The sequence below is a fragment of the Hesperophylax consimilis genome, chromosome 17, assembly GCF_061612785.1.
Source record: "Hesperophylax consimilis isolate HC1 chromosome 17, BYU_Hcon_1.0, whole genome shotgun sequence".
Taxonomy (NCBI): Eukaryota; Metazoa; Arthropoda; class Insecta; order Trichoptera; family Limnephilidae; genus Hesperophylax; species Hesperophylax consimilis.
This window is the reverse complement of record NC_142852.1, coordinates 3,729,902-3,747,550: the sequence shown is the minus strand read 5'-3', so window position 1 is coordinate 3,747,550 and position 17,649 is coordinate 3,729,902. Positions and strand designations below refer to the sequence as shown.

The window sequence follows — 17,649 nt, the reverse complement described above, 5'->3', positions numbered from 1 at the left end:
CAGTAAATTTTCTATTTCGGATCTCCCTATGTTAAGTATCCAGCTTTTTATTTCAGATTTAAATGTTAAAGTGTTGAGGTTTTTGAGTGATAGTGGTATTTTGTTGTAGAGTTTAATACTATGATATAAGAAGCTTTTTTGCCCAAAAGTTGTATTAGTAGTTATTTGTTGGATAAGTTTATGACCATGATCTAGTGTTTCTATTGAACGTGTTTGTTGTTATTTCTTGGGTTTTGTACTTATGAATGTTCTTAACTTCTATTTCACAATATCTTTTGTTGTTTTACAAGCTATATTTCTTTACAAGCTTTTATTATGTACACGATTTTTATCTCTTATATTATGGTTTATGTATTATGATTTGATTATCATGTAAAAGTCAAAAGGCGTTACTATTAGGTACTTGACATAATGAATATCTTTCAACACGTTGAATATGTATTTTGTGTATATATTCTTGTATTTTTGTGCAAGGTCAAATTAAATCCTATTAAGTTGTTGCAGTAAAACTGGGTTCGATTCCTAGTTGAGACCGTTACTTTTTATTTTTTCTGTGTCTTGTTCTGTTTCATGTTTTGTTTAGATATATTAGTATTATCTTCTACTTCAATAATAAATCAATGCTCAATACATCGGTTGTACTGACCCTGTTTTGTATTACTATCCATTATCTTTTTGAAAATAAAAAATATTTTGATGTGTGCATAGCTGTGGGTTTCTTTTTATTTTCCTTTTCCTGCATTCCAATATTTTTATTTTTAAAATATAATTTTTTTGGGCTAGTGAATGAACCATGTTAGCTGGGTGCAGTTATATTGTCTATGTTTGCACTTTTTTTAAATGGCCTTGAGATTTCTTTATGGTCAACGATATATTTACCTGTCTGGACCAAAAGACCGTTTTATCTGTGGTCGTCTGTGGTTAAGGGGGTGACAAAATGGGGCCATACAAAAAGCCCGAAGATATCGATCTAGAGAGTGGTTTATTTATCGTCTAAGCATAACTGATTTGATTAATTGACACGTGCAGGGGCATTTAACTAAGCTTTGGCCTTGAAACTCATTTGAAACCGCCACGCCCACCTCAAAATTCTTATAGAAAACGAATAATATGGCTAAAAGCTCAGATTTCATTGGTGAGAACAGAAGGATTGGTTTGATCTCTCGCTCTCTACCATAATGACTCGTGTAACAGAAAGAAATGACGGAATTTTCCCGTTTGACAGTTTCAAATCATTCAAACAAAATGAGAGTGGTTTATTTATACACGCGGGTTGTCATTTGCTGCCGAAATACTATCATTTCCGTCGAAAATATTGCGTGTTAAAGTTGTTCGTGATAAAAATACAATATAAGCCAGTATAGTGTCAGCGAGTTACAAACATATTATATTCAACCTACCTACGTAAGTTCAAGTTTAAAGTGAATTAACAGTTTTAGGTTATTCGTTCGGTCTTTTGAACAATGCTTCATACTTGACATATGTCTTCCTCCACAACGTATAAATGTTATTTATTATATCGATAAACTTATTCATGTTATTGATTAGTGTTATCCTGTATTATCTTATTGTTTTGGTGAAATTAAAAATTTTTAAACATATGTAACCATGAGTTCATGAGGCTGAAAAATGTCGGAATTTTTCGTCGTACTGTCGGACAATCATGTTTTGGAATTTTTCTTCAGTGTTTTTGCAAATTTCTTGTCATTTTGGGTTTCTTCTTCTCAGATTAACAAGTTTCATCTTAAGGAAATGCACTGTAAAAGTTTATTTTCTTAGTCAGATGAACCTTGCCCTTGGAAAACATTTCGACATTTTTCTGCTTCAAGGACATTTTTATTTTTATAATAGTTGTTTTGGGCTAGTGAATGAATAGAGTAGGCTGAGAGCAATTATGTTGTCTATGGTCGCATCTTTTTTTAAATGGCCTTGAGTTTCCTCTACCTTGTCTACTGCTCTGCTCCGCACGGTAGGTACTGCTTGTATATCTGTGGTTAAGTACTGTATAATTCTGTTGGATACAAAAAGCCGGAAGATATCGATCTAGAGAGTGGTATATTTATGGACACGTGTTTTGTTCTGTCAGTCGTTTGATCCTGTTTCAAAACTCTGTTTAACCTTCGCAGTTCATTTTATCATCCCATTCTTATGATAGTTGTTGGTACTAATACGTATATTCATCGGCATCCCTTTTGGTACCGGCAGTTTTTCCGAATCAAACTGAGCGAACACCTTCTTGAATTTTGGCTACGTCATGCTAAAACTTTTGTTTGAAAAATGATTAAACAGTCAATCTGACGTCTACTTATTTTTAGATTAGAGTTTCTATGGAATAATTATAATGTATCTTTGACTTGAGTTTACTAGAGTGAGACAGCAACAGTCTAGGGTTTATATGCAGTAGCAATTGCTCACACTTTCTTCTTCTAATCCCAAATGTCCGATAGCAGAGACGTCAGTCACACTAATTTCCGTTGTTGATCGTATCGCGCACTGAATAAATCAGTTGTGTACGGAAGACTTTTTAAACCCTTCTCTGAATAATACGAACAACGTTGGCGTAGCCCGTTTTGGTAAATACGTCGCTCAATAATATTAGCAGATTACAGTTTTAAGTTTGCATTGATTTAAATACTCATATTTTAAAAAGATGGATTTCCGATATTCTGTTGAAAGCCGAATGGCGGATCTAATATAAGGTAATACTGTTTTATCTTTATATTTATATATTAAGTTGTAAATTTTATAATCTAATTATATTCTTGTTCCCAAAAATTGTGAACCAAGAATTGGAAACCAAATATTCAAAGGTTCCTTTATCACAATATTTAGTTTCAGTTACATTTGTTTGGGCTTGAACCAATCACAAATTGCCACCACAGAACAGTGCCATGGATATACTTAATCCAGATACTGTTTCCATCAAGACGGAACCAGAGCCCCGGAAAGAAGGCGGAAGTGATAAACCATATACAGACATAGATATCGACCTACCAAATGTAAAGAAGGAATGTTTGCAACATGCGGAGAGAACTCGGTCAGCCAGTAAGTTGAATTTCACCTGTAAAAGTATGTAGGATGTTAAATTCGGAGGTTTGAAATTCATTTCCGCTTTGAAATGTCGTGCAGACAGGACCTCAGGTTTCACCTTATCTTATTTTTGACATAATTGTTTATACATTTAAGATAATAAACTTTAAAGTCTCTTTCGCAAATTCCTGCTTCTACGTGGTGAATCAATGGTATCATCACTCTTTAATATTTAAATTTAAATAGTATATATACATTTTACTGTACATCAATTATCAATATATGTATTGTTTATGCAGGTAGAAATAATGTGGAGACAGTTACCTTCAAGGCTGATCTTAAACCCCAAGAAGACGCTCAAGGGAGATATCCGTACATGGAAATTGACGTAGACCTGCCAGATGTTAAAAAGGAATGCTTAGAACGTTTTGAAACAACTATCCAGATATCAGGTAAAACCTGTTTTCTATGGAATATTTAACATTTCAAGCTATTCCTGGGTGTATTTACATTGTCTTCAAAATCAGGGAACCAGGGCCCCAGAAAGAAGGCGGAGGTGAAATGCCGTATACGGATATTGTTTACGACCTCTCAGATGTAATGAAGGAATGTTTGCAATATGCGGGGAGTTCTCGGACAGTCACTTAGTTGCATTCCATACATATTAAATGTTGAATTTTAAATTCGGGTTTTCGGAATCCATGTCCGTTTGGAAATATCGTGTTAACAGGACACATTTACGTTCTGTTTGTATGTCAGTTTATTTTTTAATGAAAATTTGTAGAAAACTGCCAAATAACTACACTCTTACAACTTATATATCGGTCACGGTCATAATCAAGGTTACAAAGTTTCCATTGACTGAAAACAACTCCGTACTGAAGATTCTCAAGATTAAAAGATTTTTCCTTGAATCATGCATCTGACGATCTGAAACGGACATCTCAAGTTATTATTTTTCTCAAAAATATGCAGTCTCTTCTCAAAATTCACGCTTTTCATTGTTTATAAAGGCGTTCTCAATCGTTGAAAAATAATTTAAAGCTTTTAAATAAAAAATGCATTTTGTCGTTTATCTTGTACGTATTATTGATTTTTTTTTTCAGGTAGCGTTAATGTTGAGGCTGATACCATAAAGGCAGAACTTACGCCACGAGAAGAAGATAAGGGGGGTTTTCCTTATATGGAAATAGACATAGACCTGCCTGATCTTAAAAACGAATGCTTAGAACGCATTGAGACTATTACCCAGACAGCAAGTAAAACCGATTTTCCTAGTAACATTTAAAAAAATCTGATAATAATGTAAATGATATCCATTTTTTGAGTATCCTATCATATTTATGAAGTAACTGTGCTTATCTATACTTAGTGTATCTAATTAGTCTTAACTGAGCCTTATTTAACAATGAAATTTTTCATTTTGTCTACAGAGCTGAAGATGCATCTCGCGGAAAAGCTATTCGTATCTCCCGATACTAACTACTCCTGTTCCGACTGCAACTATTCATGTTCTCAAAAGAGCGATTTAAAGAGCCACATGCCGTTTCACACTAAGGAAGTACACTTTACAAAAAGCACCTTAAAGAGCCACGTGCTGATTTACATTGGAGAAAAACGGTTTTCATGTTCTGAATGCATCTATACATGTTCTCAAAAGGCCACTTTAAAGAGCCACATGCTGACCCACAGTGGAGTAAAACCTTTTTCATGTACTGAGTGCAACTATACATGTTCTCAAAAGGCCACTTTAAAGAGCCACATGCTGACCCACAGTGGAGTAAAACCTTTTTCATGTCCTGAGTGCAACTATACATGTTCTCAAAAGAGCAATTTAAAGAGCCACATGCTGACTCACAGTGGAGTAAAACCTTTTTCATGTTCTGAGTGCAACTGTACATGTTCTCATAAGAGCAATTTAAAGAGCCACATGCTGACTCACAGTGGAGTAAAACCTTTTTCATGTTCTGAGTGCAACTATACATGTTCTCAAAAGAGCAATTTAAAGGGCCACATACTTACTCACAGTGGAGTAAAAACTTTTTTATGTTCTGAGTGCAACTATTCATGTTCTCAAAAGGGCAATTTAAAGCGACACATGCTCACTCACAGTGGAGAAAAAAGTTTTTCATGTTCTGAGTGCAATTATTCGTTTTCTCAAAAAAGCACTTTAAAGAGCCACATGCTGACTCACAGTGGAGTCAAACCTTTTTCATGTTCTGAGTGCAACTATACATGTTCTCAAAAGAGCAATTTAAAGAGCCACATGCTGACTCACAGTGGAGTAAAACCTTTTTCATGTTCTGAGTGCAACTATATATGTTCTAAAAAGGCCACTTTAAAGAGCCACATGCTGACTCACACTGGAGTAAAACCTTTTTCATGTTCTGAGTGCAACTATACATGTTCTCAAAAGAGCAATTTAAAGAGACACGTGCTGACTCACAGCCGAGTAAAACCTTTTTCATGTTCTTAGTGCAACTATAAATGTTCTCAAAAGAGCAATTTAAAGAACCACATGCTGACACACAGTGCAATTAAATCTTTTTCATGTTCCGAGTGCAACTATTCATGTTCTCAAAAGAGCAATTTAAAGAGCCACATGCTGACTCACAGAGGAATTAAATCTTTTTCATGTTCCGTGTGCAATAATTCATTTTCTCAAAAGAGTGGTTTAAAGAGACACATACTTACTCACAGTGGAGTAAAAACTTTTTTATGTTCTGAGTGCAACTATTCATGTTCTCTAAAGGGCAATTTAAAGCGACACATGCTCACTCACAGTGGAGAAAAAAGTTTTTTCATGTTCTGAGTGCAATTATTCGTTTTCTCAAAAAAGCACTTTAAAGAGCCACATGTTGACTCACAGTAGAGTAAAACCTTTTTCATGTTCTGAGTGCAACTATATATGTTCTAAAAAGGCCACTATAAAGAGCCACATGCTGACTCACAGTGGAGTAAAACCTTTTTCATGTTCTGAGTGCAACTGTACATGTTCTCATAAGAGCAATTTAAAGAGCCACATGCTGACTCACAGTGGAGTAAAACCTTTTTCATGTTCTGAGTGCAACTATACATGTTCTCAAAAGAGCAATTTAAAGAACCACATGCTGACACACAGTGGAATTAAACCTTTTTCATGTTCTGAGTGCGACTATACATGTTGTCGAAAGGGCAATTTAAAGAGCCACATGCTGACACACAGTGGAATTAAACGTTTTTCATGTTTCCAGTGTAATAATTCCTTTTCTCAAAAGAGCAATTTAAAGAGTCACATGCTTGTTCACAGTGGAGTAAAACTTTTGTTTATGTTCTGAGTGCAATTATTCATTTTCTCTAAAGGGCACTTTACAGAGCCAATGCTGACTCACAGTGGAGAAAAACATTTTTCATGTACCCAGATCCACTATTTATCTTCTCGAAAACGAGATTTTAAGAAACACACACATTAATTATTTGAATAAAGCAATTCATAAATGCAAGAAGTCTAAAAATAATCAACAATTACGTGAATACATTAAACTTTACTCGTCACAATAAAAAAATGACACCTCTGAAACGAGGTATACGCACTTAATAAATTATTTAATCCACCCGCTCACTTACACTCTTTGTGTATAATGATAATATAGATTAAGTCACTAAATTAAGACAAAAAAATGATTTTTTATGTTACACCTCACAAGAGCGTCCTTGTCTGTACAGTGTTAAGACAGGGGAACTATATCGTCATTTATTTACGCAGCGTTAAGAGGCGGCTTAAGGTAGGGGCTGTAGGAAGGATTTAATTATATGAAGAAGAAAAAACAGATGCCGGAAACTCTTTCCACATGACTACAAAACTTAGTCGAAGAAACAACCCGTTCTCGTGGAGTCAACATAAACTGTGAACGCGTGTTCTGATGTTAAACTAACTGAAATTTTCATTTTCTTACGCAAATAATCATACAATTACAAAAGTTCCTGCCTTTTTCTAATCGGCACTCAAAGCAACCACTATTCATACATTAAAAAAATGTTATTTTTGTGTTGATGCTTTAATAATTAAACCTTCTGTTGTCACTGTATTATGCAGTAAAATATGTATAATGCTAACGCCCATCGGGGCGTTTAAATTAAATTGATAAATACGTATCTACCTATTTCTAATCGTCACTCAAAGCAACTACTATTAATACATAAGTACCTACTTATTTCTAATCGGCACTCAAAGCAACCACTATTCAAACATACGCGCAACACTCCGTACACTTTTGGGAGCACAAGACAGGCAAACAAAATGTGGTGACCGTATAACACATAAAGATGACAACTCAACACAAATTTAAAAAGTGATGTAGAGCCATGAAAAGCGATGAATCAAAAACAAGGTTATAACAGGTTACTTATACGGATCAGAATCTCTTCAAATTATTCGAAATCCGGTTTAGAACGGGATTGCAGGCCCTTAATGAATGAATTGATGGTTTCCTGATAAGCTATTAGTAAAATACCAATGTATTATCAGATGTCAGAACACGTGTTCATAGAAATCGTTACATATTCGCATTTCATCATTATATATTATCAAGACATACGCAAGTGCATAAGCACGTGTTCCGATATATTAAAACTAAAGCATTTGTCGAAGGATTTTTGCTGTTTTTCCATCGAGTCGTGTTTTATTAAATATTTTCGCTTAATTATTTTCTTTTTTTAATACATGGTGGGGCAAAAGTAATCAACCAATGTTCTTTTGCTGTATTTTTTTTTGTTTATGTTAAACTTTGGTACTGCTTATTATTCCGCGTTCTTGCGGAGTAAACCGATTCATGTCTTGTCGATTCGTACTCTGTGTTTGTTGACTTCACAAATGTCAAAACCGAATTGACATTTGGCGCCATTTTCAAAAGTTATAGCGTTTTCCAATAGGGTGATTACTTTTGCCACACCCGGTATTAGCGCGCTCCCTCTAATATTCGTACTTGCATGTCTCCCTTTCCAACCATCTTTGAACGCTTACTAATATACAGTTTTTGTAGGTATATGGATTCAGGTGTGATGGTCAGTAATATTATTTGTTGATATTATTGTTTGTAATTTGTCGGTATCTTTTGTGTTTCACCATATGAGATCTATACAAAATGGACGTTGTCCCGTCATTTCTCTAGAATACATTTTTATTCATAATATAAAATTCATTTCGGACATAAAATTAATGAAATCAGTTTTCATTTCGTTATTATTTTCGTTTGATATGTTAATGTTAAAATTGGCAATTATTTTTATGTTTTTGTAAATTCTTTTTTGAAAAAATAATGTGTCTGAATTCATGCATAAAAGTATATTCGTTAAATCCGTGTGTTCGGTAAATGGCGATAATATTAAAACATTTTTTATTTACACATAGATTAAAATGTAGGCAATTAACTCGGTGCATAGGTACTTCTTCCACTGTGATGTTTTAATAACACGATTTCACAAATACAACAATACCACTGTTTATGTATATCGCAAAAGACGTTAAAAAGTAGCTATAATTCTGAATACAAAATTATTGTTCTCACTGGCGAATGCTTCGGTTAACTCGGCTTTGGAACGAACTGCCGGCCTCTGTGTTTCCTCCCCCCTACAACATGGGACTCTTCAAGACCCATGTTCACTCCTTCCTCTCCATAAAAAGACCCTCCACACAGCATCCCCAAAGATGACATAGGCCCTGAGGGAAATTATTTTCTTCAGGGCCTCCTGTGTGGAGTTAATATAAAAAAATAAAAATAAAATAAAAACATCCGTTTTATGATTTAGCAAATGAATTAATAGTAGAAATTGATTAAAGTTTTTTTTTAATAATCTGATATTTAAATTGAGAATGAATTTGGTATTTTATCTACGATTTTATTACAATAAATTACAGTGGGACAAATATATTCCGAAATATGAATAGTTTTATCCAGTTCCTTAGTGAAAGTGCAATGTCTCAATTTGATATATAATATTTTTATATCTATTACTGTAGGTACATGCAGATACAAAAGTGCACTGTCTCAGTTTGACAAATTGCTGCCTTAATGCTTGTATTTTCAATAGACCATTTGGAAAATTTTACAGGAGATGTTTTTTTTTGTATTTATAGGCAAATTCTAAAAAATTCTCGATTGTGGTAATTTCGTTTTATACATAATGTGTAACAGGAAATGTTTAGAGATCATTTTTCGAAAATTGAAGCTATAATATGCCCATATTATGACTTAACCCTAGAGTGGGCGCGTCTCTCCGTAAAACGTTAGTGGAAGCGTGGGGAGCATTTTGCCGCTCGTTTTTGTGGACTATTTTAAGTAAGAATACTGCAATTTAGTTAATTGTTATTTTTGGAGGATTTAAGTAAAACACAAATAAAGAATTATAAATCGACATATTTACTGAACTCTGTTCAAAGGAACTTTGGTTATCAGTCGACTTTATAAAATTTTTCATTTTAATTTACTTTTTTAAGTTATTCTACATTATACTTCTATAATATTTATAAAAAATCATTTGTCATATACTTGGTTTATAAATGTGTAAAATCTACTTCTTAAGAAATTCTAAAAATTATAGTACTTTATTTAAAATTAAATATCTAGTCATATAAACATTGGGAACTCATATGTCATAAATATATTGGTTTATAAATGTGTACATTCTAATTATACAATTATAAATGTTCTCTAAAAAATGGTATGGAAAGAATCTCCTACTTATGATCTCACTGAAGAAACCACTCATTCACTCTGAATGCAATTATTGATGTTTTCCGAAATGACCCTGTAAAAAAAATCACATCTTTGCGATTCTTTTAAAGACATAAAGAAACCATCCCTTCGTTAAAATAGATAAATAAATTTTCTAGGAAACGATAAAATTTTGGAAATGTGGGTTAGTTATACTTCTAGGAAATATATCAAATTAACATTAAACATGCTTTGTAAAATAAATATTTCTGGTCAGAATAATAATTATTCCCCGAAAAACAATTAGGTATAAATTCCAATTGCCGTAATTTCCGTGAATTAGGGTCATTATCGATGGAAGTTTGTTATGTACAGCATTCTTACATAAATGACTAAGAATTGTTAGCAATACCATTGTCTTTTTTAAGAATACCTACCCATTTGAATTCAATCCTGAAAATTATCACATTAGTTTAGAAAAAAAAATGATAAACTTCAATATTTCAATAACGATGTCGTAAAACAAAATAAGTTTTATGTGACCGACTTCAACACGCTTTGGCTTAGGACGGGTTGTTTCGGAGAACTCGAACAATTCTTCAAATTTCAAAGTTAATTTTCAAGTTCTGTGAAAGATATTTTTTAGTTCTGTTTTTATTTCAGTTCTGTCAAGCAACTAGCCTATAATGATATAATAACAGAATTTGAATAGGACTTTCACAGAACCCGTAAATGAACGTTGAAATTTGATGAATTGTTCAAATTCTCCGAAACAACCCGTCCTTAGAGTTCTCAATTGTGAAATAATCATCAATTGTTTTTTTTTTCAATCTTAAATCGAAACACGCTGCATGTAAGTTTTGCATCTGTGTGAGTACTGTGATGAAGCCAACTTAACTTGCGAGACCTATAACAACTTCCTTGTCAAGCAGCCCCCCGCGTACCGATGGCGTCCAATCTTTCGGCACGGGTTGCGAACGATAGCGGGGGCAGCTACTAAGAAGCGCAAAGTTTACGCGCAATAGATTTAAGAATCATCAACGGTTTTTTGCAGAGGGTGGCAAAATGCTCATAGCGCGCCCACTCTAGGGTTAAAGGTGAACGATGAAATGGCTTGAAAATGACGATGATTATTTTTGATATATTTGATATATAACATATCGTCTCAAAATTGAACAATTCGGCTCCCATAAGTTTGAGGTATTTTTTGTTCAATTAGCCATTTAGTGGTAAATTGTAAGTACAGGGTGATTTTCAGATTTCAAACACTTTACTTTTATCTTAGGTAGTGGTTGACTTAAAGTATTATTTTCAAAGATACAAACAGCGCCCGTGAGGTGATTTTTTACAAAAACTGCTCTATATAAATCATTAAAATATTATGTAAGTTTGAAAACAACGAGAAAGTACAAAGATACCTACCGCTAATATACTACTTACGGTTGTCGGTGCATGCGTGATGTCAAATATTCTTACATAGTACGTATTACGACCTCCGTGTCCATGGGGTAACGCTCTTGTCTAGAGATCCGGAGGTCGCGGGTTCAAACCCCGGCGTGCGTAAGTAAAGTTTATTTGATTCATTTGTGTGATTTCACAAATTATTCATTTAAAATAACATATAGTTTATTTGCGGCATGTTCCAGAGAGGAAGATATGGTGTAAATACCACTATCAGAATTGAAATGGCTTTAGCCGTGTTTGGTGACCAGATCTGAATAGGTACATACTTACCTTATCTCCTCTCCTTCCCCCTTCTTCCTTTCCTTCTCCTCTCCATCTCCTTCCCCTCCGCACTACCTTCAACCTCACAATATACTAATATACCCCATTTGTGGATACCCCACTGGCTCCAGATGGTTGGGAGCAGTTGAGACAGTGTGCGGTATTCCATTAAAAAAAATCCTGACTGCTGTGTAAAATTATTCAAGTTCATTTTCAGTTGAAAATTGGAACTGATCAGTAGGTATTAAATCTAATAAATTAATTAGTAATTCTTTATTTGAAATGAGTGTGGGATTTTTTTTATTTTTATTGTTTCGTTACCTACATTTGAGAAATGTAATTTTTTAAATTTATTTATTTTAGAAAGATTTTTTTTTTATTTCGAAAATCTTATTTGCGTGAGTTTATTATTTATGTTGATTATCGTGAGTAATATATTATTTATTTAAATACTTTCATCTGTTAAAATCCTAAAATTATAAATATTTTCACGCGATTTGGGTTATGGGTCTGCGCTATATATTTATTGTTTTTTATGTGACTAAAAGACAAAAAATCGAAACATTATAATTGAATGAATTCAAAATTGAAAGATTTGGACTTTGTTTTCATCAGCGATCTTAGCAAAGATAACGGACTAAATATGTGTCGTAGATGTTTTTCAATCAGACTATGAGAACAGTCGACTTCTTGCACATTTCCATGTCCTGACTATTTAATTGTATTTCTTGAAGAAAAAATAAGTTTTAATGCACTAATATAATTTATTAATACTCGTTTTAGGTAAAAGCCCTAAGGGTGTAAATAAATAATTTAATAAATAAATAACAAGAAGCATCCTTTATATATTTGCCAAGGAAATTCAGGAAGTACATGTAAAATGTGGTGAAAAAGCCTATAAATACATAATTTTAAGACTTACCTTTCTATTTGAGCTACTGGTCTAAGGTTTATTGATTCTGGAGTCGGTGAAGTCATTTTTCAGTTCAATAACAGTATATATTCGCAATTAAACGTATTTTTAGTGGAACAATTTAGTTGTTAGAAAACAAGTAAAAATCAACATGGCCGCTCATTTTAACTAGCCGGCTCCTGATTGATTGAAAGTGGAGATTGAACATTCAAGACCTCAACGTTCGTCGGGATGTTGAACAAATATCTCTGAACTTCAAAAAATATTGTATTCATAACGTTGAGTGTTTGAATGTTCAATATCCGGGAGTTCGAACAAATAAGAACTAAAAAATTGTTCTGTGAGTGGGTATTGGCACTCAAAAAATGCTGAAAATCTCACTTAAAAACCAAAAAATAGTTTTTTATTAGCATTAATGCGCAATAGGCTAATGGACATATTGGAATTCATAACTCAGTTTTGCAAAAAAAGGTCTATTTTTTTTTTTTTTTTTTTTTATTCCAGATCTCGGGGAGGGTGGTGCAATCCCACGAGCTCCATATTATACATAGAATATATATAAAGTATTTATAAAAAATATTGTAAGATAATACATACACAATAAACGAAAACAAAAGATAATAATAATAATACAAAAAAAAACACAATTAGATTAAAGTTTTTTAAAAAGAAAAAATATTTAAAAAAATATATATTTGAATACATATATTTTTTTTTTATCTATGACATCAGGATTTGGCTCCATCGCTTGTAAATAGGTCCCTACCAGAAGTGCAGTGCTGCCATCACAAGACCGTTTTCGCTCGTGGCTAGTCGTGTTCCAAAGCTGGTGATCCGTTTTTTCATTAGTGCTCGGAATCCGGGAGTACGCCCTTCTACAAACTTCTCAGTGGCACTGCAGTACCAGGACAGCCCAAAAAGTATTCGGTAGGAATTGTTGTACTGAACTTCCATTCTTTTTAGAGATGCTTTGTTGAAGTTGGTCCACAGCTCCGAGGTATATAGGCTCGTGCGGTATGTGTTAAAAAGTTGCCTTTTTGCTTTTGGGCCACACTTGTTAAATCGTCGAGAAATCATATTTGCTCTGATGCACAGTGATCTACTCTGTCGATCAATATCCATATCATCATTGAGCTCCGCTGTTACGATGTATCCTAAGTATTTGACCTCCGGTTTTTCAGTTATTTTTGTGCCGTTTAGGCTGACGGGTAGTACTTTTGTAGGGCCTGCGCCCGTTTTCAATACTATTAACACAAATTTAGTTGAGTTGTAGACCATGTTATGTTCAGCGGCATATTCTTCGCATATCTTTAATAGCTTTCTCAATGCTTTAATGCTTGGAGACAAAATAACCATGTCATCGGCGTACGCAATGTTATTTACGCAAATTTTTCCCAGGTAACAACCTACATTCGCCGAGGTGAGTTTATTGCCATTCATATAGACATACATACTATTGAACATACACGAACTAGGACAGCGAGTTGGGTTAGTCAAAAAGGGTTTTTATCGATCGTCGCCATGCATTTACTAGAAAAACAACATTCTTTTGATAAATATAGAGATTTCAAAATCTTTATGTTTGCGCAAAACGACAAAAATTAGATAGATTAGAATCACCAGAAATTAGTCGCCTAATGAAGAAAATTGTTCGTAAATATGTGATGAATAAACAGTTGGAACATAATGTTCAAAAACCATTAATATATCCATTTTAATCTTCAAAATTCACTTAGAATAATTTTACTTCAGAGAAAAGTGTTGTAATTTAAGTATGTAAATGAAAACGTAATAACCCAAATAAATGGAGAACCGTAATAACAATAATTACCATAGCGTTATCAATATTTGCCAATTGACCCTAAGCAACAAGGAGGGAATATCCCAACATTAGCAAAATAAAATATCAGTAATCACAAACCTTTTTAGTCATAAACAGATCATTTTTACTAATTTATTCAAGTAGGAACTGAAAAACGATAGACCTTCACGCTTATGAACAGATTTTGTATCAGTAACATTTGTGTTAGAAAACTTTACAATTTTATGAAAATCACTGTGAATATAAATGTTATTCTATCGTCAACTTGCTTAATCCACTTTTATATATAAATGAAAACATAAGCGTTTGTTTGTTCCAAATTTAAATCCCCAAAAGTTCTTCACCGATTGCTTTGAAATTTTGTGGCAACGTTGCATTTTCAACGTGTATTTGTATGTTTTTTAATAAACCAACAAAACATCACCATCTCTTGGACGTAAATTTTATTGCTAACGCGCTATTATTTCTCTTTCTGTACAGACATAATCAGCCACAGCAACGCATGGCGGGGTACAGCGAGTATAAACAACTGGTCTGTAAAAAGGTAACTTTATCATATTTAAATTGGAACTATGATAAAAAACAAATAATGAAATGAATTATTTAACAAATATATATTTGTTAAATAATTCATTACTTTAGTTCTAAAAAGAAACAAATCTTTCGAAATGTGTTAGTAAAAGTGGTGGAAATTTTCAATTTGATAGGCGGGTATGGTTACGACTTCCCCTGGAACCATTTATTGGATAGCAAAAAGCTCTGTAACCAACCCCAATTGGTTAGCTATATTTGTTTTAGCAGGAGTGCCCGGATTAATGGTTTGAGGTTTGTCCAGGTCTTGGCAGCGGATGCGTCTGCTCACCAACAGTGTGGCGGGGCGGATTGGGAGAAGCCGATTAAAGGAGACCGCTTGACCGATAGCCCCTTGCCCCGCAATGGGAGGGATGGAATAATATATGCGTAACTCCTGGATACCCTCAGATTCCTGTCGACCTCTCCTACAGCTTTCATTCCTAGAACTTCATTTACTTACAAAGATCCTCCATACAGCATCACAAGGATGTCATAGGCCCTGCCTTGACGTCACTCATATACCAGAGGGAGGAAAGAATCCATACATCCGTCACTCCTAGACGCACTGACCTACAGATTTATCTATCTCTCCATTTCGAGAATACGAATAATTGCAGTCAGAACATGAAAATAGTTGATGGTCCTTTCGGGCACATAAAAAAGGGTTTTTCTCCTATGTCGTTCGGTATGTGATTCCTAAAATGTCCATTTTGAGAACATGAGTAGTTGTTTTCAACATGAATAAGGTTTTTCTCCTCTGTGAGTCTGCATGTGTCTCGTCAAATTTCCCTTTTGAGAACATGAATAATTACAGTTGGTACACGAAAAAGGTTTTCCTCCACTGTGAGTCAGCATGTGGCTGGTCAGATGTGACTTTTGAGAATATAAATTGCTGCAATGGGAACACGAATAGGGTTTTTCTCCACTGTGAGTCCGCATGTGTCTCGTTAAATTTCCCTTTAGAGAACATGAATAATTGCAATCGGAACATGAAAAAAGTTTATCTCCGCTATGAGTAAGCATGTGACTCATCAGATGTTCCTTTCGAAAATATGAATAGTTGCATTCAGAACATGAAAAGGGTTTATCCCCAGTATGAGTGCGTAAGTGCCTTTTGAATTTTGACTTATGAGAATAGGAGTTGTTACAATGGGGACAAGAGAATCGTTTTTCCACAGGATGCGTCTTCAGAACTGTTGGTAAATTTACAAATTATACGTTTATAAAAGACAGTAAGTAGGTACCAAAAATCTTACAAAATGGGACGGAACAAAGTGTTTATTTAAAGAAAAAAACTGATTTTACCTGCCGTCTGGGTAATTCTTTCAAAGCTTTGTAAGTATTCCTTATTAACATCCGGAAGGTCTATGTCAATTTCTTTATAAGGAAATCCCCCCTTATCTACTTCCGCGGGTCCAAATTCGGCCTTTATGGGAACTGTCTCCACAATAATGCTGCCTAGAAACATTTAAAAAAATAAACTTATTAGAATATTAACGATGAAATATTTGATTGATTAACGATACAGAAGCAAGAGTTAGGTTAAGAGACTTGAAGATAAATTTAAGAAAAAACAATGACTCCATATGTCCACTTCACAGACCGGTGCTTCAAGAAGGACACTTTCGGTACGAAGTTTGGTTGGGAAAAGTCAATGGAGTCAAGTTTACTTACATCAATATTAACAAATTTGTAATTCAGATAACTACGCATAACCGACATCACGTCCCGAATTCTATGGGGTGAAAACTTGAGGAAATGGGAACTTATCGATGGCAATAGCGGTTTCCTCGGTCGGGGTAAGACTCTCGACTAGCAATCATGAGGCCACGGATTCAAATCCCGGCGTGCGCCAATAATTTGAAATGATTTATCACCATTGTGATTTCACAATGTATACCTTTAAAAGATACGGAAAATATTCTCCGTATCATCCGGGTTTCACATTAACAAATAAAACATTGATCAATTAACAAATACAACAGTGACCAGATATGAAGAGCAAGGTTCTTAGAACCTTCCACTTGCATATCTCCTTCCTGTAACCTACAGCCTCACGATTCTATCCAATTGCTACAAGAGGCTGGGAGCAGTTGAGACTCTTGTGCGGTATTTTTTGAAAACAAAATATTATGTTTAAAAAGTGTTGTAGTTTGGCTGTTTCCGGCAAAGATACAATAACAATAAATACCAAATAGGCGTATTTACGGAAAGAGAGGGCGTTGTGAACAAGCACATGTCTCGTCGGCCTGACAACTCAAAATATTTTAGATAAAATATGCAATGCAACTAACAAGCAGTCCCAGTACTCTCCAAAATATGAAAATATTCCTTCTTTTCATCTGGGAGGTCGAAGTTTATATCAGTATGCGGCATTTCACATCCACCTTCTTCCTTGAGCCCTGGTTCCGTCTTGATGGAAACATTCTCTGGATTAAGTAGATCCATATCACTGCTGTGGTAGCGTTTGATAATTAGTTCAAGCCCTAACCAATTTACCTGTAACAGAACATGGAATTCTAATTTGTATGAGCTTTGATTATTTGATTTCACTTGGAATATTCTGTTACAATCGTTGTCAATGGTCAGATGACTCCATATATGTATATTATATTATATGAAGATACATCGGTATTATTGTTCAGTTTTTATCCAAATAAGAAGTCACGAAGTCCATGTTTTTATAATCAGGTATAATTTTAATCAATGTCTTCGAAATAATATATAAAATGGGAAATATGACGTCGTGATAGTCTAAACATTCCTTAAAAAACCCCAAATGAATTCCTTGCCTTAGGCATTTGAACTTACCAATAATTATCATAAGTATCAGATGATAAATTTAACAACGTGGGTAAAACGGAGTTTGGAAACGGGAAGGAATGACGGTGAAG

The 17,649-nt window shown here is 34.1% G+C and overlaps 1 protein-coding gene across 1 annotated transcript; it reads left to right on the top strand.

Annotated features, from left to right (window-relative positions):
• Window positions 1-2,641: 2,641 nt before the first annotated feature.
• On the top strand, window positions 2,642-15,082 carry LOC149415793 (uncharacterized). Its single transcript, XM_089641704.1, has 4 exons — window positions 2,642-2,699; window positions 2,833-3,045; window positions 3,330-3,482; window positions 15,018-15,082. The coding sequence occupies exons 2-4, from the start codon at window positions 2,892-2,894 to the stop codon at window positions 15,080-15,082; spliced, it is 372 nt and encodes a 123-aa protein (XP_089497830.1). The 5' UTR covers window positions 2,642-2,699; window positions 2,833-2,891.
• Window positions 15,083-17,649: the final 2,567 nt, after the last annotated feature.

Coding starts and splice junctions, on each gene's coding strand:
- LOC149415793 (XM_089641704.1), top strand. CDS start 2,892: ATGGATATACTTAATCCAGATACTGTTTCCATCAAGACGGAACCAGAG. Junction 3,046..3,329: donor GGAGAGAACTCGGTCAGCCA/GTAAGTTGAATT, acceptor TTGTTTATGCAG/GTAGAAATAATGTGGAGACA. Junction 3,483..15,017: donor AACAACTATCCAGATATCAG/GTAAAACCTGTT, acceptor AGGTTTGTCCAG/GTCTTGGCAGCGGATGCGTC.